The sequence below is a fragment of the Scleropages formosus genome, chromosome 17, assembly GCF_900964775.1.
Source record: "Scleropages formosus chromosome 17, fSclFor1.1, whole genome shotgun sequence".
NCBI classification, from domain to species: Eukaryota; Metazoa; Chordata; class Actinopteri; order Osteoglossiformes; family Osteoglossidae; genus Scleropages; species Scleropages formosus.
This window is the reverse complement of record NC_041822.1, coordinates 8,221,874-8,246,242: the sequence shown is the minus strand read 5'-3', so window position 1 is coordinate 8,246,242 and position 24,369 is coordinate 8,221,874. Positions and strand designations below refer to the sequence as shown.

The following is a 24,369-nucleotide window of genomic DNA, read 5'->3' as shown; positions in this document are numbered from 1 at the left end:
TGTTTGGACCAGAAGGTTGCAAGTTTGAATCCCAGCTGTAGTACCCTAGAGCAAGGTATTTACCCCCAAAAATTGCTCTAGTAAAACTACACAGCTATGTAAATGGGTAAATAATTTTCAGTTGCACTGGAGAAAAGTATAAGCAAAACGAATAAATGTAATTTCAAACCCGTTTGGTATTCTACTCATAGTCATCCAGTATGCCATTTAAAACCCTCACCCCTCTCCCTACACATATACACACCAAGACACACCACGCAGTTTGTGATGATTATGTGAAATCTGACTTTGTACCTTCGACTAATTTGGCTTGGGAATTGAAATACTAATTAAAGTTCACCTGTCTCTGCTTTACTACAAAGATAAGAATTCATACATTTTGAACAACACCAACCGTTGATTTATTGCACACTTTAACAAAAAAGAGTCTAAGGAATGATTTGACAGTCTTATTGCTTGGCACCACAAACACTGTCAGCGTGCAGTTTTCTAGTCTATGGTAGATAAACACATAGGTTTCATTCACTGGTTTGCTATTAAAACTAAATGTCACAGTCAACACAGTCAAAATCAGCAATAAGGTTTCCCCTTTTGACGTACTTTGTGTATTGACTTGGGTAAAAAAGCATCATAATTAAGTTATTCTGTCCATTTCTTTAGAATCGTGTGTTGTGGTTATAGACAAGACGGGAAAACCACATCCTCAGAAGGGGTGATCTGAGCTAAGCTGAGCAGAGACTTTCAGTCCTCTGGCTGTGGAAAGGATCTAAGGGTGAGTTTGAATTATTAGGCAGGGAGAAATCAGGCGCTTTCATCTGTTGTCAAAAATGATTCGCCTCTGAAAAATGAATCCATGGAGCTGTTGAGAGCTCCATTCAGGCTGATGCAAAGGACCTAAAAATACCCAGCTTGTCCTGTGCCGAGTCGCTGGCAATCTCACCGGCTCCATTCGGCAGCTCTGACTGTGTGTTAAACCAGGAGAAATGCATTATGAAATAAATTTCACACATCAGGTCTGAGTCCTCAGGATTGACTGTATGTAGACGGGATATCTGATGATGGAAAACGAATAATATGCAAGTTCATTTATTTGAGGCTTGAGGTGTTTCAAGGTTTTCGAAGTACGTTATCAGCAAAAAAAAAAAACCAAGTTGTACTTTCCGCTTACTTAAAGGCACTGTTCTTTATGAAGCATTGGTTTAGTTTCGTACTAACTGGAAAAGTTTAAATGAATCCACACTGGAGATGTTGCAAAAGGTAATTGAAATGTTTGCAACGTGTTCTGAAGCCCATTGTTTACTCTCTTTTGTTAATGACAGCATCCGATCTTATATCCTACACATCCCAGAATTCGCTCCAGTGACTGTCGGCCTAATGCGGTTATAAAAAATGGATAAGTAAGGACGATACATTAGTTACACATATCTGTATCACTACAACGTTGTTTTTAATTTCAGCACATTAGGAAGGGACCCGAGGATACACTGCTGAATAAGTGCTTGTACCATGTAATATACTTTATTTCGGTCATTTCTTCGTAATTACATCCTGGCAGAGCTAAGCATGAATAATATTTTCCACTTATATTTGTGGTCTGATAAATTAATCAAAACAAGTTTTTTTTTTCTTCTGGACCTCTATTCGTTTTTGAAACTCTGAAATGTGTAAAACCGGGAGTTTTTCTATTTTACTATTTTTTAAAGGTATACAAAATGTCCATCAATACATTACTGGTAACCTCGAGTGCAGGGTTGTGGCTGTCTGGAGTCCATCCTTGAAGCATAAGGTGTGTGGCAAGTGCACCCAGGACATGACGCCCATCACACACACACACACACACACACACACACACACACACACACACACACACACACACAAAAGCTTACAGACACAGGCTCACTTACACATTATGGGTAATTTAGAATCAATTTAGTCACCTGAAACACAATGTCTTTGGACTGGGGAAGGAAACCCATGTGAACACGGGAAAAACAAAGAAACTGCACTCAGACTGAACCAGATTAAAGCCCATAGCCAAATGCAGATTCCAGAAGTCCTGAGACACTAGCACCACCCACTGTGCCAGTATATTACACAGAAAAAAAAATCAGAATTAATGTAGAAGGAAATACGGTATATGCTATACTTTCATTTCTTGTAATAAATAATTGGGTAGGGTTTTTGGGAACCACGGTGTCTCCCATGTCCTGCACTCAGTGTCTCTGTTTTCCCTCTCCCTCCCATGAGCTGGATGAGCAGAGCTCAGGGATTCCACATCAAGTATTAAAGTGACAAGCTGTGTGTGGAGCCATACATCACCTTCGAACCCCAGAGTGCGCGGGTTACTTTCGCTGTTGCAGATTTCTTTTACTTATCGCTTACACACTACTACACACGATGGCTCATCGCATCGGCCGTCTTCAATTCTCATTCCGTTTGTTTTATTTTATGACACAAACATTAGGACAACTGTAATGACTGGTTTTAAATACATAGTAGCTGTCTAATTATGCTGACGTGCTAGAGTATCGTTCAAAAACTAGCTGTTCAGTGTCAAAGAAGTCTTTTAAAATGGAAATTGAAGGGCTTTGTTGTAAATCTGCTTCCAAAACTAATAGGGCTGATACACATAAACTAGAAGCCCATAAAATATTTATAGCATGTCCAAACTCCTCAAGCACATGCAAGATTTACAATGTGACTAAAAAATTTCCAACAATTGCACGTACCCTTGAGTGTGCCCTCTGTCCTGCCACCAGGTGGGACCCAGCATGGCACATTTACACTATGTTTGCCATGAAGTCTAATTCTTAGTATGAAGTTGTCTGGCTTTAATACTGGAACAAGCATTTTAAGTAGTTTTTAATTGTAATGATTTCATTTTCAGCTGATTCCTCTCAAATCTGTCTTTAACCAGTATGTTACCAACTGCCTCCTTTCTCATCTTGAAGCTGGAACACATCTGCATGAAATAAACACAACTGCCATTCATTAAGGCCTTCTGTGCTGTAAAAGCACAAGATAATGAGCATTTCTTTCAATTTTTGGTGTCTGTTAGGTGACAAAAGCACACAAAAGGTGCATAGGTTTTATTCAAATGTTTATTTGAATGTTTTTTTTTGCAAAAATGACACATGGCTCTAGTGGGAGGAGGATGAGGATGGCCCAGTTACAATACCTCACTTTAAAATGGGCCAGCTAGGCTCTGCTGGGACATCGTGTCTGCTGCAGTCTGCCATCAGATCATTTCCCACAATTTGCACTCATGGGGAGTGCTGGAATTTGCTGACATAGTCTGTTTTACTTGAGCCAAGTGTTAACCAAAGAAGTTCAATATTAACCTGTTTAGTTTTGTGGTTCAGTTGACCCTGTAACTCATTAATTATGGACTTATGCAAATCTGTTGGAGCAATTACTATCTTGATTAATTTTGCTAGCACTGCTATCTGCAGTCAGTAAAGTGCATCAGACGGTGCTGGTGCTTCAAAGCTCCTAAGCAGTGGGCTTTAATATTGGATGGAATCAGGCTCAGTCAATCTAGAGTTTGCATGTTCACACGGGCCTCCTCTGGGTGCTCTAGTTTCCTCCCACACTCCAAGGATGTGTTTCAGGAGAATTGGTGACTAAATTGTCTGTAGTGTGTCAGTGACTGTGTTTATTGCCTTTTAATGGGCTGGCACCCTGTCCAGGGTATAGTCTGCCATTCACCCTCTGATTCTGAAGCAGGCTCCAGACCACTCTAACCCGGCATTAAGACAAACCTTGACAATTCTATAGATTATTATGGATAATGAACGTACCAATTAATACACACACACACTGACTGAAACCGCTTGTCCCAAGTGCGGTCGCAGCAAACTGGAGCCTAACCCAGCAACATAGGGTGTAAGGCTGGAGGGGGAGGGGACACACCCAGGACAGGATGCCAGTTTGTTGCAAGGTACCCGAAGATGGACTTGGACCCCAGACCCACCAGCGAGCAGAACCCGGTCAAACCTGCTGCGCTGCTGCGCTGCTGCGCCACTGCACTCCCCCAATTTATACAATTCAGTAAAATCAATTTTTTCTCTCACAGTATTTCCTAGCTACTCAGTCAGGTGCATGAGACAGGTTTTTAGTAATACTTTAAGGCAGTGAACAATGTATTAACAAACCTCGAGAATATCAGGATATTTTGATAATATGGATTTGCTTTATGAAGAAAAGTGTCGGCATTTGTCATTTCTTAGGTGTTCACTGTGTACAATCCATTTCAATTTCACTCTGTTCAAATTCTGAAAAGAAGGCCAAGCCCTTGCAAAGCGTTCAAAAATTTGGACTAATTTTACCTCCTTAGATGCTCCAGGTATGAGTTCTTTGTTTTGAAGCTGTGGATTAATAACTTGGAAGTGATTCGTGACTGTTGAGTTGCCCAGAGTCTAACTGCAAATTAGCAATATTTCTTGTTCACCGTTCTTCAGAGGCGAATGAATAAAAAGTGTAGCATAACATCGGAGTGGGGTGTATGCCATTGCTGGGAGGGGTGTGTGTATAAATAGGCTGATGCAGTTTAATGACTGACAGTATGAATGATTGACAGTTAATGCACATTGCTAATGCAGCTCTGCTAAAGAGCTTAAGGGCTGACTGACACTTTGAGGTTTAAATGCAAGTGCCTGCATTTATGAGTGTTAACTCCTGTAACACACCCACTCGATTCTGGTTTTTGGGTATTAGCATGGGAGGCGAACTGGTGGTGTCTACGAAAACATAACTTTGAGATACGTCTCCTGTAGGCTAGCTTAGGGACTAGGGGTATGACTCTAGCTAGGGTGCAGGAAGGCCCAGTTAGTGTGTTGTATCGGTATACCGTTTTGTGAACTTAGCCCCCCGGCCCTCCTGCAGCACACTTCGCGACCATGAAATACTAGCCCTATCTTTTTTCTCCTCAAAAAACACCACAACACACGATGAATAAGAAAAATGACGGTATCCAAATGCAATAAAAAAATAGAAGGAATATTTAATAGAATCAGATAACTCACAGCGACACCCTGTTGGTACCTCAGACTTTGGCGCGCTTGGAGCTCAGCTGTTCCTCGAAGAGAAAAAAAAAACTCTCGCTCACTGCTCCTCGAAACTCTCCAACGGTTGACAACCAGTCCTCCAACTCTCTCTCTCCAACAAGGGCAGTGTGGTTGCGAATCCCGGGCCGGCGCTCTGTCCCGGGTACCGCTCACCTGGTGCCCAAGTCCCAGACACTTATCATGCTGCATCAGCTTTTAGGCGTGAAAGCGTCTTCCTCACACTCACAACTTCTCCTCTCACCAGAGTTAACCAACCAAACCCGGTTCATTTTCTTTCCCGGAGTTACCCTTTAATATAACACCACAGACTGTCTTGAGTCTATTAACTCAATAAATCATGACAACGTAACCAATTATCAAACTTTTCACACACAGTGCTTCGCGCCACTTCGTCTTCCTCTCTCTGTCTTCCGCCTCCCCCCCGCAATTCCCCCGGAACCCCCCTGGAAAATTTAGCCCATAGCCCTTACGAAATAGCCCATTCCCATTTGCATTGATTTGCTCATTCTGAATTAACACTTTGGTTCTTTTCCTGTCATTTTGGTGATAAGAGCTATTCAAACAAAAATAAAAACACATCAACAGCTTACAAAACCATAACCCTTTCCATATCAATATAAACTATCAATAACAATTGATAAACTATCAATAACATCAATAACAATTAACCCAACCACACAGCACTACAACACATGAACACATGTAGCAGGGGGCTACATTCCTTTTAAAATACACAGCAGAATGTCTTAGATTGGTCACATTAATGATGCCGATTAATTAATATTTCGAAATGAAATAAAGAACAGCAAAAAAATTTAAAACTGCAAAGTATCACAGCCATTTATCGTGTACCATTACTGATGATATGCCTGCTGATTCAGCTAAACTTTAAAAATTCAACAAAAGGAATATTACGTGCCAGTATGGCACAGTTGGGTAGCTGTTGGTGTCTAGAGATGCTGCCTTTGGTCCAAAGGTTTTAGGGTCGGATCCCACCTCCCGTGTACTTTTGAGCAATGTACTTGCCCTAACAACACCAGTGAAATTGACCAGTTGTATAAATGGATTACATCATTGTAAATAGCTTAGCAGTATAAGTCGGTTCAGAGAAAAGCATCAGATAAATGTAACAGGTTATGAAATTTTAAGGGACTTCTTGGAGTTTGTATTTTTTTAAACATGTACCCTATCCTGGTGAGTTTGATGAATAATAACTAATAACGTCATTCTAAACCTTTGTTCAACAAATGTTTGGTCTTTTGCTAAAAGTAACTTCCATAAAAATGAGTTAAAAGTTATTAGCGACACAATAAAATACTAATTTATCTGTTTAAAAAAACGTGTAATGATGTAGAGGACGTCAGGAGTTTCACAAAACAGCAGAAACTGCAGCCCTCATCCCAAGAGCACGACGAGGTCCCTCAGTTGTTAGATGTTAGTTACTAAGCAACGTTTTCGTTACTCATGTTTGCGTCATTTCCTGCTGGGCTAAATTGTCGAGCGGCACTTCGCGGCGCGCGCGGTCTGCGGGGGAACCGAGCAGGGACGGGGCAGGCGCGAGCTGCCGCCAAACGCAGAAGAAGCCAACGAGACACACAAACGCGACAGAAGCAAGTGTTCTGGAACAGTTAGACGTAGATAGGCATGTCTATTTTTTTTGTTTGATTTTTCGCGTTTAGAAAAGAAGTACTGAGTGGGACTCCGTGCAGTTTGAATACACTGACTACTCGTGTGTCAAGAGACCCGAAGGAAACACAACTCTCGCGCTTGTCGCCTTCTGCATATTTAATTCGCCGTGAACATTTCGCTGTCTTTTCAGGAATTTTTTTTTTTTCGCGTCATCGATAGCGCTCTGAAAAGTTTTGAACTGAAATGCAGATTACTTTTTCTCTCGTGTAAAAGTGGCTACTGCAAGCCACGCGTGGCGTGCCCTACAAGAAGGCAGTACTTCAGGCAGCGTTTCGAACGCGCTCTTTATAAATTATGTGCTGCAGACGCAAAGTTCTTTAGATGGATGCTGTGTACAGGTGTAAGTAGCATATTATACACTTACCTGTTTGCAAAAGTTATGTAATTTGGGGGAGTACTCAAGGGTGTATTGTATTCCCTTTGAAATACTTCAGCAGTCCAACCGAATTAAGTATGTAATCGTACGCTTCCCGCACCATCATGTTTTATTTAAACGGCGAACGGCTTCTGATGCGGAGTCCTGTGTTCCTGTAGGTTGTCGCCCCGAGACTGCAGTATGTGCGGTACTTGATCGCCTGGGGTTACGTTCGGGAGCCGTGCAGAGAAAATATGGCCCTTTTCAGTCAGAGCGGACCGTCTTCTGGAAACGTGATGCGGCAGACTGAGAGCGGAGAGCCCGGCTCGCGCGCCCGCCTGCCAGTGCTTCCTGTCTCCGTCGTTTCCCGGGCATCGGCGTAGAGTCTGAGGAGGATGAGCGCGGACCTGGAGCGCCGCATGTCCCTCGATTCGTCCTCGGCGAACTCGCTGGATTCAGACGGGCGCCCGCTGTCCGTCAACGTGAAGAAGCTGCACAACTCGCTCAACCTGCTGCTCGCCGACGTGGAGCGGGAGCAGTTCATCCACTGCCTCAACATTTACCACTCCAAGCGCAACGTGTTCGACCTGGTGCAAACTCTCAAAGTGATCCTCAACACGGAGAGCAAGCGCCAGCTGCTGCCTATGCTGCGCCTCGTTATCCCGCGCTCCGACCAGCTCCTCTTCGACCAGTACACATCCGAAGGCCTCTATCTGAAATCGGATCTGTTGCCCGGCACGGGCACCACGGAAAGCCTCGTCCAGGTGGGAAACGGGATCCTCAGCGGCACCCCGGCGGAGCAGCAGCGCCGTCCCAGTTCGGCGTCGCCGCTCTCCTCCCCCAGCAGCAGTTTCAGCACCAGGGGCGAGGCGACAGCTCCCTCGGCGGCGCTCTGCAGGAGGGCGTGTGTGCAGGAGCTGCCCGCCGAGATCCGCCAAGTGACTCTGAAGCGCCACAAGAGCAACGAGGGGCTCGGCTTCAGCATCCGGGGGGGCTCCGAGCACGGCGTGGGAATCTACGTGTCGCTGGTCGAACCCGGCTCCTTGGCTGAGAAAGAAGGGCTCCGGGTCGGGGACCAGATACTCAAAGTCAACGAGAAGGTGTTCGACAGGGTGACGCATGCCGAGGCGGTTAAGGTGGGAGCTCGCTCTGTCCGTGTGCGCTTTCCCGCGTTGTGAAACGTGCCTTTGCTTTGCTGCTGAACCTTCGCATTTCCTCCCGCCACTCATTAAAACAGAAGATTAACCTACTGCATACTTAAACCTGGCTTCTTCTGCCCAGGCCAGGGTTTTGGTTCAGCAGCTTCAAGAGCATATGCAGTAGTGTGACCATCAGCAGTAATAGCATGTACTAGTTATATTTAGAGTCTGTGTATTGTTCACTTCAATTTGTTTTATGGTTGAGGATGGATCGCTCACTAAAGATTTGTGCATGCATGGAGATCCGTGTGTTTTAGGAAAGTGAAGTTTGTACAATTATGCATACATCGTTCTTATATTTATAATTATTAAATATCAACGTATAATAGGCCCGAAACAAGCTTGAAACAAACTTATGTTGTTACACTTTGCCTGTGGTCTGGTCTTGCCAACCATCCAGAAGATCCCTGAAAGTTCAGAGCACACATTTCCCTATGCGTCGTGCTGAAGCATGGCTTTGCAGCTTTGTGTTGTCTATGTTTTTTGTAATTTGTCTGTTATCATATTCGGGCAAAAAACTGTCACCTGCATTTTGATGATAAAAGGAGTTTTAATATTTCTTTTTCTTTCATTTATTCAACTGATCAGATTGATTAGACTGATATTTTTACATGAAATTCAAAATAAAAAAAAATGTTTTTCTGAAGTGTGGAACTGTCCATCAACTGAAGGACATCTTTGCTGTTTCAGAACCACAATTAGAAAAGAAAATAGAGGTGGTCACAATGTAGTTTTTTAACCACGAGTTCTGCCAGAGTGTTTGAAACTCAGACCTTTTTGTGCCATAGAAATGTCTCATTCTGTAATCCCGAGCAGCCTTAGAAATCAGATGAGCTGTGTTGCGTGCTGAAGTTCTATGCCTGTTAGAAACAGCAGTGTTGGAATTTTGTGCAGGGTGTTGCTCAACTAAAAATAAAATTATTAGAAAAGACATTACCTGTGGAAAGACTACAAAATGCAGTCAACGTAGCAAATTATTTAAATATGAGGCTCTTGCTGATGAAAAAAATGAAATCAAAATAGTACACAATATGTATGATGTGCATTTTGAAATTTAATAATTTTCCTTAAGTGGTCTTGTGCTCTTATGGTCTTTATAGAAGTGTTTACTGAAAAGGATACGCAGTATAGAGAGGAGGCTGAAAATCTCTCATCCACACATATCTTGATGTGTAATACAGGTTGAGGCTGAAAATGAACACCTCTAAGAGTTAATGTAAGGTTTAGCAGACTCTGGTGTGATCCAAAATTCTCTTCAGGTTTTCCAACTGAGCACCGAGGTAAAAGAAACAGGTTTCGGGGATTGACATAGTGCAGTGATAAGCTTGCTGTTTGTAACCTTCAGCAGCAGCAGTCAGGAGTTTGTTCAGACTGAAGAGATTGCCTCCAGCAGTTACGGTACACTGGCCAACTTCTATGAGCTACTGGAGTCATTTGTGGACTAGAAGGGCACACATGTTCTGCATTATATGCGTTATAGTGTGTGGCAGTTCTCTGCCAGGCCAGGAGACATCTGCTGCTGGTGCCCAGGGCCCAGTGGGAAAATTTACTTCATCTTGTGGCCTGATGCATATTCTGGATTTGGACTGTGGGAATCCAGTCCACTGGGTTTGCCTGGGGCTTTGCTGGATGCCCAGAATAGTGATTAAGCTTGGTTTCCATGGCCATACCTGTCATGATCTGTGCTTTACAGGTATTTTCTGAAATTCTTATAATAAGCATCACTTTGGTCAGGCATGCCGAGACTTGTACTGTTTATCCCTCTTATTAACTGGGTAACGTACAGAAAGCAGCGCTTTTCTGTAGCATTTATTTTAGTGAAGAATTTAAAAAAGAGAGATATAAGATATGGATCTGTTGCAGCCCCAGTACGATTCCCCATATATGCAGGGATACAGTAAGGCCTTGTACTGTGGCTGTGGTGCTTCTGAATTTCGGTCTCTTGGCTATTCACTGGTTCTGTTCCCAGTTACTACATAAACTAAATAATTCATAACACATTTTAATTAAGCAAGCAGCATTTAAAGTAAGGTGCAGGGAGACCCAATATTTCTTCCCCCCTCATTTGCTCTATGGGAAGGTAGAAAGGTTTCTGTGTTCCAAGGAATGGATAAGATGTGTATTAGGTCCTCTTTTTGATTTACCTTCGTAATACTTTAGCTACTTGGTATCCCTTTATGTCCACCTGACCCTTATCTCCTCTTTATCTGTCTATGTCTCCCCCTTTAAAAGCTGTGCTTGTGAGTATTTAAAAGCATTGACCTGTATATTTCCCCTCTGGTTGTCTCCTCTCCAAATGCTGGTTTCCTAGGCTTTTAGTCAATGCTTTTTCTTCACTGTCAACTTTAAAGAGACAGCATGCATTAACCGAAACTTAATCTGTGCCCATTTTCATGTGCAGTTTGCCTTTTGGCGCTGTAGGTATTGTGTTGGTTAGGGCTGCCACCTTGCATTCTGATTACCTGCTGTAGTATCCATGAGTAAGATACTTAGTCTGAATTGCACCATTAAAAATACCCTGCTCTATAAATGGGTAAATATTGTGAAGTGGTTTATCTAACACTGTAGTTTGCCTTGGAAAAAAGGTGTCATCTAAATAAATGTTAATAACAACAAAGCAATTCTACTGCATTGTGGTGGTTTAGGATGTTTTTCAGTAAATGACATGTTTTAGTATCATGACAGTATTGTGAAACATAAGATAGACTTTATTATTTGATGTCCAATTGTCCCAAACTAAGATTATAAAGAAATGGTAGTGCACTCAGTATTAAAGTTTATTCTTACATAGGTTACCTCAAGGGCCAGTTTTACACTTACATATTTATCATATCAGAAGCATGTTTGATAACAGAACTTATAAACCTCACAACCTATATATACTGGAGACCATTTTGTGTCATCCAATTCTTTATGACAGTATTTATGTGATCGAATGCTATATGGCGCTTAAAAGGTGCTGTTATTTATGTTGGACTGAATGAGAAATGGCTGAGACGTATTAAAAATGTATGTTTCTTTCACACTTGCAGAATTGGATTTAGTAGTCTATATTTCAGTAAATATATGACTCCTGCCCCATCCATCTGTATTAGAATACAACCTTATGCTTTAGTATTGTCTGGGAGCAGGAGAAACTTTCCTGCCCTGCACATGTCAAAGCCTTCCCTTTTAGGAGGACAAAAGGTAGTGCATCAGCGAGCAGTGCTCTTCTCTGAAATCCCACTGCTTGAGGACAAACAGGCTTGAAACGCAGCTGCTTTTTGGGCCGATTATGTGAGATGGCTATTTCTGAAGGCCTAACAAAAGGGTGATTTTAGAAAAGGCTCTCCAAAAAGGGGGCAATGTTTATGTAAGCACTCAAAGGTCTGGATTGTCAAAAAAATGTTCATGTGTGGGACCGCAGTTATTTTCCGGTCTCATTACATTGGGTTCTCTAACAGCTATTCACACATTTTTATATCTGGAAGAAGTGTCAATGTGGCTAGGGGTGATCATTGTGGGGGGACTGGGGGAAGTGAGGGTTGGTTATATTTAAATGTTATTGTAGCCAGTTTGTCCCGTGCCTTTTGGTGAGAAATGCACTCAGCGTGGATGCTGGCACACAGCAGAATGGCCACACACAAGTGAGAGGAATTGGTCTCTCCTTCCCTGTTTCCACAGCCTCTTTTCACACCGGTGAGGAGCAGCTTGACTTTGTACTGTGCTTATGTTCTCCAGCACAGCATAGTGTCGCGGGGGAGAGCACGTACACATCTGAATGTTAATCGCTTCTGGAACCTCATTAATGCTGTTTGTATCACCCAGGAGCAAGCCCCTCTTGCATCAGTGTGATGAGCATACACTGAAATGGGATCACTTAGCATCTAACAAGCAAAATTCTGGGTTGGTAAGCATATAATCACAATATTACTGCTTGTCTGTGAAGATTCTCAGTCATCCAGGTCATGGTATATCTGAAAAAACGAAGCTAAAACAAAGGCAACTGGACTTGCATGAGTTTTCTTGGATGAGTGGTGAAACGTTTTCAGGAAAACTCATGCAAGTCCAGTTGCCTTTGTTTTAGCTTCGTTTTTTAAATATTACTGCTTGGTTTAATTAGACCCTGGGATCAGCTAAGGCAGTGTACTGCATCTCACATACGAACCTGGGGTCTGAGGCCATCCCTCACCAGCAGGTTTCAGGATAGGCTCAGAATAAGGATGACGCTGTAGCGCATTCACGCAAATATAAGGTTTCAAACTGTTACAAAATATACCAAAACAGAATTATCTGGAATTTGACAGGACCGTAGTTTCAGTGTGACTCTGAAACTGTTCATGGACACATCTTTGCCACGTTTCTGGGACAGCCAGGGTGTATCATCACCCATTGCACTCACACCTAAATGGAACGGCTTCAGCTTTTCTGTCTTACCCTCACCCCTACCTTCTTCCATCCACCTTCATCACCTAGAGAGCACATTCATAATAATCCCATAAGCATTAGAGAATAAATCAGGTACTGAGAACACATTGGGCAACGGTACTCAGATTGTCTATTTAGAAGATCTTTATTGATCCAGTTTCATTTATTTTCAGCTACGTGTATGTGTGATTATTGATGTACAGCATGTTGGCTCTTTATTGGTGTTTTAGGCCCGTCATATGCAGGGTGGGATGTTTTGCCAGTCTAACTGAGAGGACTGCCTGTGGCAAATGATGTGCATGGTGTACAAATTGTGTAGTCATTGTCGAGGGACAATAATGTTTTTCTTTCTAGGTTGACTCTCCTTGTCTTTCAGTTTGACTGTCCCAGTGGAAAAAATGTGTTGGCAAGGATGAAATAGGAACTAGTTTCCATTTCAGTTTCTTTTGAAATTTTCTTGTTATGTATGTTGGTATTCAGTACACGATCTCCTAAGCTTTCAGTAACTCACCTTGTCAGTGCTTCTTTCACATAAACACGTTGGCGATTATTGCGGTACAGCATCAGCAACACTTTAACTATTTTCTGTATGTCTTGTTTTTTTTTTTTGTGCTGGAATTATAGCAGTGTAAATATTTCATTTTAATCAACTTTTAATTCTAGTAAACTGATAGTTGTTTAGTTTCAGTTTCCAAAATATGATTTTGTTGATATCTCAGTGTATTTATCTTTTCTCGCCCCAGCTGCAGTCTGGTTTAACAAAGTCCATTGCTGAACCACTTCACCATTCCATGATGCAGTGTTGGAGTAATGGAACCTAGTGATGATCTAATGATGCCCTAACTAACAGCCTGTGAGGAATCCTGGTTTCACTTGGCCTGTCTTGAATTGAGATGTTACCGGGTTTGATGCAAACTTGTGTCCCCCTCCAGTTCATTTTTGAATGTCCATCACACATCCGTGGAGTACAGAACTACAGTGTTCTTGTAAATTACTTGAATGTGCACTATGGTTCCGCTATTATTTATTCATGCAGTTTCTTGCTTACGAGACACTTTTGTTCAAAGTGACAGCCCAGTGATTACCAGCAGCTCTCTTCCTTGATCCTGTAACCCGTGCTGAAATGCTCCATATGGTGCCATCGCCTTATATTGACTTGAGCTTGCACATGTGGGTTTCTCCTAATGATTACAAGGAGCATGCAGGTTTTTTGTGTCGTTTTTGTCTGTATTCTGGTCCTCTGCCTTGCTGCTGGTTCTGTTCTTACCCCACTGAGCTCCGTCTGGCTGTGGGAGCAGGATGCGTGTGGGAGAGAACCCACACAATAAAAGACCCTGTGAGGAATAAAGCTGGAGGTGGGATTCAAACCTGCAACTTTTGGGTCTAAAGGTAGCAGCTCTAACCACTACACAACTAGCTGCTATAACAAGGGGGTGGTTAATTATGTAAATAACTGTCTTATATGGGTATGTTCATTAATATGTTTTTTCAATGCAAACTACTTTTTTACTATATTAAAATAATTTCAGCTGTTTTGAAATACTTTGTATATCTAATATTCTTTTTACATCATGCTAAAAGAGAGCCGTTTTGTTCTTAAGTGAAAATACAAGACAGTATGTGATGAGTATTTGTCACGCGGAACAGAGGACACAGGGAAGGTTGGACCCAAGTGCAGGAGAGGTCATCTGAAACCAAGGGATCAGGCGAGTTCTCGTTGTCAGGGATGGGCAAAGAGTCGGTCGATCGGAGCGAGAGCGAAGATCCATAGACAAGGTGGATGGTCATTATCTAGAAAATGAGTAACATGCACCAGGGATGACGGCGAACAGGACATAGACGCAAGGAGGACAGTTGTCCCTGTGAGATTCTACGCTAGGTGAGTTGGCATGGCTTCTTTTAAGTCCTGCTGCTCTAATTGAGGGCAAATGCAGTCGTTTGGGTCGAAGGCGTGGTCGTGACAGTATTTTTGTAATAAACTTGATTTTTTAAATAAGTAAACCTTGTAAGAGCTTTAAAAAATTGCAGTAAATATTTTTTATGTTTTCGAACGGTCTCTTACCGGGTTAGGCTCCGGCTCCCCGCGACCCCGTATGGGACAAGCGGTTCTGAAAATGTGTGTGTGTGTGTGTGTGTGTGTGTATTTGATTCCAGATTTTAGTAAGAAATATGTTGGCAATAACATTGTGGTATATCCATTATCTTGTTGCACTCTAAATCATTTCTCTAAACTCATTTATGTCATTTTATTTTGATTAACAGTGAGGCCGTGTTTGCTGTACAAAAAGTGGCAGCTTAGTGTATCTCCTCTTGTCATCAAAGATGAATGTCAAATTAAAAAACATGGAAACAGACTGTATAGTAAAAATCACTATATTATAAAGTTGTGCAGTGAGTACAGGCAGCTGGCTCACAGAAATCTGATTTTCTACCCAGGGTTTATAGAAACAAAGTGAACTATTGTGATTCCAGCCAAAATTTCATTAATAATTTTGTGTTCACATTAGTTGTAAGTCTTCTAGCAATGACAGGTTGCCACTACTTCAAGGCTTGTGATGTAGTGACTAAGATTAATAGATAAAACCAAACGATTTAAGGAAGGTTTTGAATACAGGCGGTAATACAGAGAGAAAAGTTAAAAAAGAATGACAGTAAAGAAAAACATGGTCTAGAAACAACATACACCGATCAGCCACAATGTTAAAACCGTCTGCCTAATATTATGTAGGTCTCCCTTGTGCTGCCAAAACAGCTCTGACCCATCAAGGCTTGGACACCACAAGACCTCTGAAGGTGTCCTGTGGTATCTTGCACCAAGACATTAGCAGCAGATCCTTTAAGTCCTGTAAGTTCCGAGGTGGGGCCTCCATGGATCGGACTTGTTTTTCAAGCACATCCCACAGATGCTTGATCGGATTGAGATTTGAGGAATTTAGAAGCCAAGTCAACACCTTGAACTCTTTGTCATGTTCCTCAAACCACCCACACACACACACACACACACACACACACACACAGAGTCTGAAACCACTTGTCCCAAGCGGGGTCGCAGCGAGCCGAAGCCTAACTCGGCACCACAAGACATAAGGCTGGAGGGGGAGGGGACACACCCGAGACGGGACATCAGTCTGTCACAAGGCACCCCAACCAGGACTCGAACCCCAGGCCCGCCAAAGAGCAGGACCTGGCCAAGCCCGCTGCACCACTGCGCCCTCTATTTCCTTGAACAATTCCTGAACAATTTTTGCAGTGTGGCAGGGTGCATTATCCTTCTGAAAGAGACCAGTGCCATCAGGGAATACCATTGCCATGAAGGGGTGTACATGATCTGCAACAATTTTTAGATAGGTGGTACGTGTCAAACTAACATCCACATGAATGCCAGGACCCAAGGTTTCCCAGCTGAACATTGCCCAGAGCATCACAGTGCCTCCGCTGACTTGCCTTCTTCCCCTCGTGTATCCTGCTGCCATCTCTTCCCCAGGTAAACGGCGCACATGCACCCGGCCGTCCACATGATCTAAAAGAAAACATGATTCGTCAGACCAGGCCACTTTCTATTGCTCCATAGTCCAGTTCTGATGCTCACATGCCCATTGTAGGCACTTTTGGTGGTGAACAGGGGTCATCATGGGCACTCCAACCAGTCTGTGACTACGCAGCCCCATACGCATTAAGCTCCAATATACTGTGTGTTCTGACACCTTTCTGTCATGGCCAGCATTAAGGTTTTCAGCAATTTGTGCTACAGTAGCTTTTCTGGGGAATAGGACTAGATGGGCTAGCCTTCTGTCCTCACACATATCAGTGAACCTTGGGCGCCCATGACCCTCTTGCCAGTTGTTCTTCCTTGGACCACTTTTGGTAGGTAGTAACCACTGCGTACCGGGAACACCCCACAAGACCTGCCGTTTTGGAGATGCTCTGGCCCTTGTCAAAGTTGTTCCAGATCCATACGCTTGCCCATTTTTCCTGCTTCCAACACATCAAATTCAAGAACTGACTGTTCACTTGCTGCCTAGTACATCCCACCCCTTGACAGGTGCCACTGTAACAAGATAATCAATGTTATTCACTTCACCTGTCAGTGGTTTTAATGTTGTGTCTGATGGATGTACGTAGTTCCGTATAACATACAGTATATGTGGGTTATCGCTTCCCCGGTGTAAAGAAGCATTTATTTCTGATTATCATATCAGTGGTGATGCCAAAAGTCAGCTTTATTGTATTATACTATGCTTATAAAGCAAAAAAAGCTATTTTTAGTGGGACCTGATTGAGTATTCGAGGATTCACAGCATCACAGCTGTAGAGTCGAAATAACCAAAAACAAGCAATGATTTTTAGGATTGCTAGCTGCAGGACATGGCTGAGATGCTCTCAGAGGCTTTTCAAAGCAATATGCCAACTCTTTGAGCTGGCTGTAGGGGACAGTTTAAATCTGCAGCTCAGTATGCCAGGTGCTTAGCACAGCTGCTGTAAGAAAGAGAGGGTGGATTGCACTTTTAAAAATTACATCCCTCACAATCTGTCATCTCTTTCTGCTGGCTCTCTTGTAAAGTTGGGGGATTTTTAATTAACAAAACAGAGCCAAGAACAACCCGAGGCTCAGCCCACTTTGCTGCTTCTCTCTGTGACTTAGAACTTTTTTAATGTGGTTTGATGTGAGAAGAACAAAAATGGAAGTTTTTCTGTTTATTACTGTCAGTTTTTTTTTAAATTGGAAATAATGTTTTACAGATTTGTGCACCTAGATATTTTCTCACGGAAAATTAACAAGGTTGTTCCATTAACCCGATAGCTTTTTGCTGTTTTGCGGTATTATACAAATTTAATGTCTTATGTGGTATGTTAGATCTGAAGAACAATGTCAGTGTGTCAAATTGGTCAATGTCTCTGAACAGCTAAGCACTAAAATAAAAGATGGGAATTTATCTATGATTGCTCTAAATCATGAACCAGTATAGTGGCTTGGAGGCAGCAGTAAGAGAGAAGGAAAACAGCCTAAAGTCCTTCACTGGCCTACCACATTCTAAGTTGGGAGTGAGAGGAAGGACATGGGATGTATGCCATAAGGTCATGCAAGAACCCCAAAGCTGAAGGATGACAACCAGCTGACCTCTGCTGATGGCGGGCATGTCCCTTCACTCTCCTCCCTCAGCCTAAAAATATCTATCACCCTCTGTCCTGCCCAGCCACAGACACCTAGGACTTGTGTACTTTTTTCAACCCAAATGCACTAATGAGGCACTTGGGCATTATGTTTTTAGCTGAGATTTTCAGATATTTTCTGTCAGCTCCTGTTCACTTTCCTAACATGTCCTTGATAATTACCCATTTATCACTTTTCACTGGCAATGTTCTCTCTTTGACTAAATGCAGTATATTCTAGTAGAAAACAAAAGTGAGGACACTTATTTACATTGTGTTTATTCCTTTCCTGAGCAAACATTTCTACGGTGGCACAGCGAGTAGTGCTGCTGTCTCACAGTGCCTGGGTGGTGCAAGAAAACGTGGATTTGCTCCCCGCTCAGTCTGTGTGGAGTTTGCATGTTCTCCCTGTATCTGTGTGGGTTTCCTCCGGGTGCTCCGGTTTCCTCCCACAGTCCAAAGACATGCTGTCCAGGTTCCCCTATAGTGTGTGGGTGACACAGAGAGTGTGTTCCACTGATGTATGGATGAATGACCCAGTGTAAGTAGTGTATCTAGCAGTGTAAGTCACCTCAGTGAATAAGGTGTGTGGGCTGGTAACACTACATAGAGTTCGTTGGAAGTCGCTTTGGAGAAAAGCATCAGCTAAATAAATAAATGTAAATGTAAAGTTGCTTTCCTATTTATTGATCACAGAGTCTCTACAAGCAGGTGATAAAAGATCCCTGGAAAATAGGCAGTTGTATTGAATCTGGGTCAAAAGTTCTTGGTGGCAGTACCTGCATTATTTAAAACCCAGGTTCATTTGGCAAATTGGAATGCAACAATAAATAAAACAGATAGTTTTGCAGTGATGTGAGAGTCTGATATGTCAATTTATACTAAATATATCCTTTGTTCCTTAATTTATAATTACATTGAGTTTAGAAGTGAACCATTGATATTGTGCATGATCTCTCCTTCAGGTTTTTAAATGTACTTACTTGAAATTATTTATTTGTACTAATTACTCTCATGGGTTTTTTTTTTTCTGGAGTTGTTCTATACCTTTCTTAAGGGCAGGGAATATTGTAGTTTTTTCTTATTAACAAACAATTTTTTTGCATCGTCTTTACCTGGTCAGTGGTCTACCTCAAGCATCAGACTAGAATGTAGTAAGTAATTGGTCATGCTAAATTAAAATTCATTTCTTACTCCAGGCAACTGCTGAGGTAAACCAACTAATTCATTGTTTTTGTTAATTATTAAGAGTAATGCATATGGTGCAAATCTGAGACAATATCCATACTTCATAGTTCTGTCTCACAAAACAACCCACATTTTTGTACATGATGTTTTAGTCTCTGTGGATAAAATTATATAATCAGGAATCAAATGGAGACCATATACTGTGTGATGCAAAATAATACAGTTTGTTCAGGTGTGTTTACCACATACTCTACTACATTCGAGTATGCGGGTTTTCTAACCTTGATCTGACGAATTTATATCAATTTTATTTCAAAGGAACGCAATTGAAGAAAAGGAGGCTAATAATAATGATAGCACCAAAACATCCACATCAAAAGGATATATCCTCTAAATAGATGATTCACTCCATTCTCAAAGAACCAACAGATGATGCTATTTCAGACTCTGTAGTTATAGCAACGAATGGTTTCCAAGTGATGTGGCTCAATGGGAACACAGCTAAACCTCAGAGAGATGAAGTGCATCTGTACTCATTTCCTGTCATGTGACTTTCAACTCCCACACATACAACCCCATGTACAAGATTCATAATGTTCTCCTACAATTAAGTCAGTCCAGCGTCTCTCAGTTGCGCTGGCAGCTTTTTAAAATCTGATTTTCAGTTTGTTGGTTCCATGTTGTGTTGCCTCTTACAGTAAGCATATGCTTTTTGTTCTGACCTTGTTGAGCTGTGTATAAATACTTTGTAGTCTTTTGAAAGCAGTGCGATAAACATGTGCTTTTGAGAAGCTATTTATTCAGTCTGCCTTCTGTAGACTACAGAAGGAATCCTCAGTGCAGATAAGGACAACATTCATAGTTGCTCAACAAAGCTTTCCATTTGTTGTGTGTCTGCAAAGACCCATGTTTCACTTACCCTCTGATGTGGAGTGAATACCCTGGAGAAGTCGGCACGTTAGAGAATGTATTAGAAAGAGCATGATAAATATGTTTCCTTTTTAAGTCCTACAACCACCTTGCCATAGTGTCTGCGACTTAGGCTTTTTTTCTCATTACAGAAGAGGAAATGGGGATAGATTGCAGAGTATTTGTTACTATCGTATTGACCATTTTCTCAGTTAGTGACAGTGTAATAAGGGATTTATCTGGATTACTTATGTCACACATAACGGGCAGGACACTGGGGTGTGTGGACCCAGATGCGGGATCTTTTATTCTCAAGGCACAAGAGTTCAAGTAAAACTCATGGTCGGGGACGGGCGTGGGTCAAGCCGATGTACAAACGGGGTTCTGGAGGAGAATCCGATGACGAGGTCGACGAGGTCAACAAGGCGAAGCGAAGGCAGAAGCTATGAATGACAGATACAGGGATCAGGAGACAGGCAAGGGATCAAGGAGGATGAGGCATGTCTCAAAGCCCACTTTGCGCTATATTTTTGTCTGCTGTATAACTGCAAGCAGTGCCTTAAGTGTTTTTAATGATAGGTGAATGAAAACTCCACATTCAGGTCCCTGTGTGCAGAACAGACCTACTTTCTTTGGTACTAAAGTGTGTTTCTGGGGCTTTAGCCTCCTGGGAATGTGCAGAAGCATCGACAACAGAATGCCAAGACTTCTGGAGTGCTCTACTGGTCCAGCAAAGTTTTCTTTTCAAAAGTAAGACAGAAAGTAGATCAGATGTTATAATTAAGGCTTACATGGATGAAAATGGGTTGCTGTGGTCATTTAAGATAGATTCAGTCTGACCCATTAATCTATAAGACTGATCTAGTAGTGGGCAGTTGCCAGAAATTCATGCGGAGCACTAGGTCTAGACGGGTGTTAAATGTTGCCATGAGATAATTAGAAGACTTCTAAGAGAAAAGATCCGTCATATCAACTTTGTATATTCCTGGTTTGGTCTGTGTGTATGTGTCGCAGAGTTGGGAAATGTTTTACTGAAGTTTCATGAACACTACAGTGTAGAAATATTGAAAATTGCTCAACTTTATATGCATTCTGCTTAATCAACCTTCTGAAAATTCATCAGCTTTCTGTTTTCTGGCTCATATTTGAAGGTGAGGTTCAGCTTAGCAAGGTCCAAACTTCAGTGACATCCCTGCGTAAAAATGACAGGCCAGCACATCTCCTATGGGGTTTTGAAGGCTCAGTGCAGAACAAGATACATGTGGTTTAGGGATTGTGTAGCCCAGGTCTGTAGAGGTCATTTAGGAACATTTCAAGGATTTTGGGAGAGTCCCTGAACGCTACACAATTTGGAGTCTAATACTGTGCTCCAGTGGCAACAGAATTGTGACAAAGCTGAAGAATGCTTTATCTGCCTGGAAAATTATTGTCAGCTCAAGGCTCCAGATAGGACAATGGAAAACAAAATAGTAATAGCAATTCAATGGTAAAAGGACACATAATTTGAGACTTGATAAAGACTATTCAGCTGGACTGATTTTCTTCTTTACCTTAAGACCCAAATAACAATAGTTCTGACCAAAATTACTATATTTTCATCTTAGATTTCTCTGGTTGCAGTGGTTAATGTAGTCAGCTTACATACATGTATAAAATTAAGAAAATATAACTGCAGAGCCTCTGCACAAATCCACATATTATTAAAGGAGCAGAAATGTAAAACAGATTACATTAGTTTTTGGAGCTATAAGAATATAAGAATAACCTTCAGTTTGTTTTGAGACTAGATATAATGTGGCATAGAGTGACAGAATCATACACATAATTAGACAAGTTATTTCAAAGCCACTAACACAAAAAAATCTTATTTCTGGAGGGAGCAGAATAATGAAATAATATGTGCCCTGTGGTCCAAGCAGTCATTACAAATTCATTGATGTTTAGTATGCTTGTTAGGTTTCTCCCCATTGTAGCACTCCCTTCTCAGTTAATGACAGCATATTTTAATCTATCCAGTTCACTGTTAGGCAGGCTGGTAGTGAAGTGATAGGACAGTTTTCAGTTTTTGTCTTTAGCGGCATTTTGTACCACGATCCGGACAAAGTTTTTAATCACTTACTGGACACTAATGATGCAGTCATTTTTAGAGATTACTTAACAGGCCAAATTTTCTCAATTTAGAACAATGTATAAAAAAAATTAGAATATCTTGTGTATCACAGAAGTAGCAAAGTATATTACTGACACAGAGCTTGTTCGTTTTGTTTTCTCTTTTTGTATGTTTATGAGGGATTGTCTAGGGTATTCCCCTCCTATCCTAGTGCAGAGTGATTCTGGGATAGGCTCTGGACTGCCACAACCCAAGTGGGACAAGTGTTCAACGAAAGCAAAGCAAAAGCTTTATGTACATCTCTGTGCATTTCCTTGTGAGTTTGGCAAGTTCTGCTTGAGATTTTTGAAGCATGTCAGTTTGGTTGTTGTTTCAATTGATTTTACAGGCAGACAGAAAACTGCTAATTTTCAGGTCAAAACACTGCAAAGTGTCAAACAGCATACGCACACTGTCGGAAACCGCTTGCCCCATGCAGGGTCATGGCAAACTGGAGCCTAACCCGGCAACACAGGGCGCAAGGGGGAGGGGACACACCCTGGACAGGACGCCAGTCCATTGCAAGGCACCCCAAGCAGGACTCAAACCCCAGACCCACCAGAGAGCAGGACCTGGTCAAACCCACTGTGCCACCGCAGCCCCTTGTGTCAAACAGCATTACTCATAATATATTCAACTGGCATGTTTCAGTCAAAATATGCATCTGCATTACACTGCACAATAGAGAACATGAATTGAGAAGTACAGCATTTTACAGTTTAGTGACTTATTTGTGAAATCTTATTAAAGAATATACTATTTTCTGCAAAATGGAAAAACCAGCTTTTCTGTAGACAATTTGAAAAGTCTGTGAACAAGAAATCTCTAAATTGCTGTTTCAGGGGCAAAACCAACTTCTTACAACCCAGGCTCAGGCCTCAATGTGTAGCTTCCTGGACTCAGATGGTGGGGGTGGGGGTCATCATTAGAAGATACAACATGTATAAAAGAAAGATTAAATTTGACTCTGTTGAAGCCATGGCTCTTGAAGCACATTGGTGTTGGAAAAGGGAGCTGTGTATAGTTTAGTCAAAAAGGCACTCAATTAATTCCCCACACATATTGATAGCTGACTAGGGGAGGCTCTTCTCAGGAGATTAATAGCTTCCTTGAGACAGCAGATCCCACTGGTCATTTTTCCACAGCTGTCTTTTTCATATAAGAATGACTAGGATGTTGCTCCACATTCATTTCAACATGATTTTTTCTATTACTGTCATACAACGCAGTAGATTGATAATACTCTATAAAGAAAAGCACAAATTGTTGTATTGCACTTTGAAGTTTTTTTCCCACATTAGACAGAGGCTTTACCTTTATTTTGCCTGTCACTTAAACGGTTGAAACAAGTGCATTGAAAAAAAAAGAAACATTTAAAAGAATCTTGACTGAAAGTGCAGTTTAAGAGTTGTATTAAAGCTAATTATTTAGTTAAAAAGAGACATTAATCTCCATTTGAAATGAACATTCAAACTCAGTCACTGTCAAAACAGTTCAGAGAATATCCTACAATCACTGGGCACAAGCCTGGGGGGTTCACTCTAGACAAGACAACAGTGAGTTGCAATGTAAGTACACATACACTATCGGCAACTCAGAGCCATCAGTTCACCTGAACTGCGTCTTTGGGTTGTGGGATGAAGTCAGAGGAGCTGGAAGAAACCCCCTTGAACACAAAGAAAACAAGCAGACTACACACAGACTGGGGCCATGGATTCAAACCCATGCCAAAATAGCCAAGTCAATGTGAGGTGATAGTGTCATCTACTGCACCATCATGCTGCCCAGTTTCCAAACTATTTTATAATTTTTAGAATAAAATAGGTATTATTTGAGGAATGCTGGTGAAAACAAGCACAATATCCATCCATCCATCCATCTTCCTCCGCTTTCAAGCACAATATTTAATGAATTATAGTTGAACAGTTACTGTAAGGGGGGTGCGGTGGCGCAGTGGGTTGGACCGGGTCCTGCTCTCCGGTGGGTCTGGGGTTCGAGTCCCGCTTGGGGTGCCTTGCGATGGACTGGTGTCCTATCCTGGGTGTGTCCCCTCCCCCTCCAGCCTTACGCCCTGAGTTGCCAGGTTAGGCTCTGGTTCCCTGCGACCCTGTATGGGACAAGTGGTTCTGAAAGTGTGTGTGTGTAGTTACTGTAAGTACTTTATAATCCTTTCAACAATGAAAGGTGTGGTGGACTGGTTCCTCTTATACCTGGTCATGCTGATTAGAACCAGGTGCCTGGGGTGTAGTGATGGAT

The 24,369-nt window shown here is 42.0% G+C and overlaps 1 protein-coding gene across 1 annotated transcript in view; it reads left to right on the top strand.

Moving 5' to 3' along the window:
• Positions 1–6,608: 6,608 nt before the first annotated feature.
• Positions 6,609–24,369, top strand: part of LOC108938402 (whirlin-like) — a 56,128-nt gene continuing 38,367 nt past the window's right edge. Inside the window, exons 1-2 of the mRNA XM_018758952.1 lie at positions 6,609–7,095; positions 7,290–8,246. Of these exons, the coding sequence (XP_018614468.1) occupies positions 7,506–8,246 (741 nt within the window). The 5' untranslated portion in view covers positions 6,609–7,095; positions 7,290–7,505. The remainder of the gene's footprint in view (positions 7,096–7,289; positions 8,247–24,369) is intronic.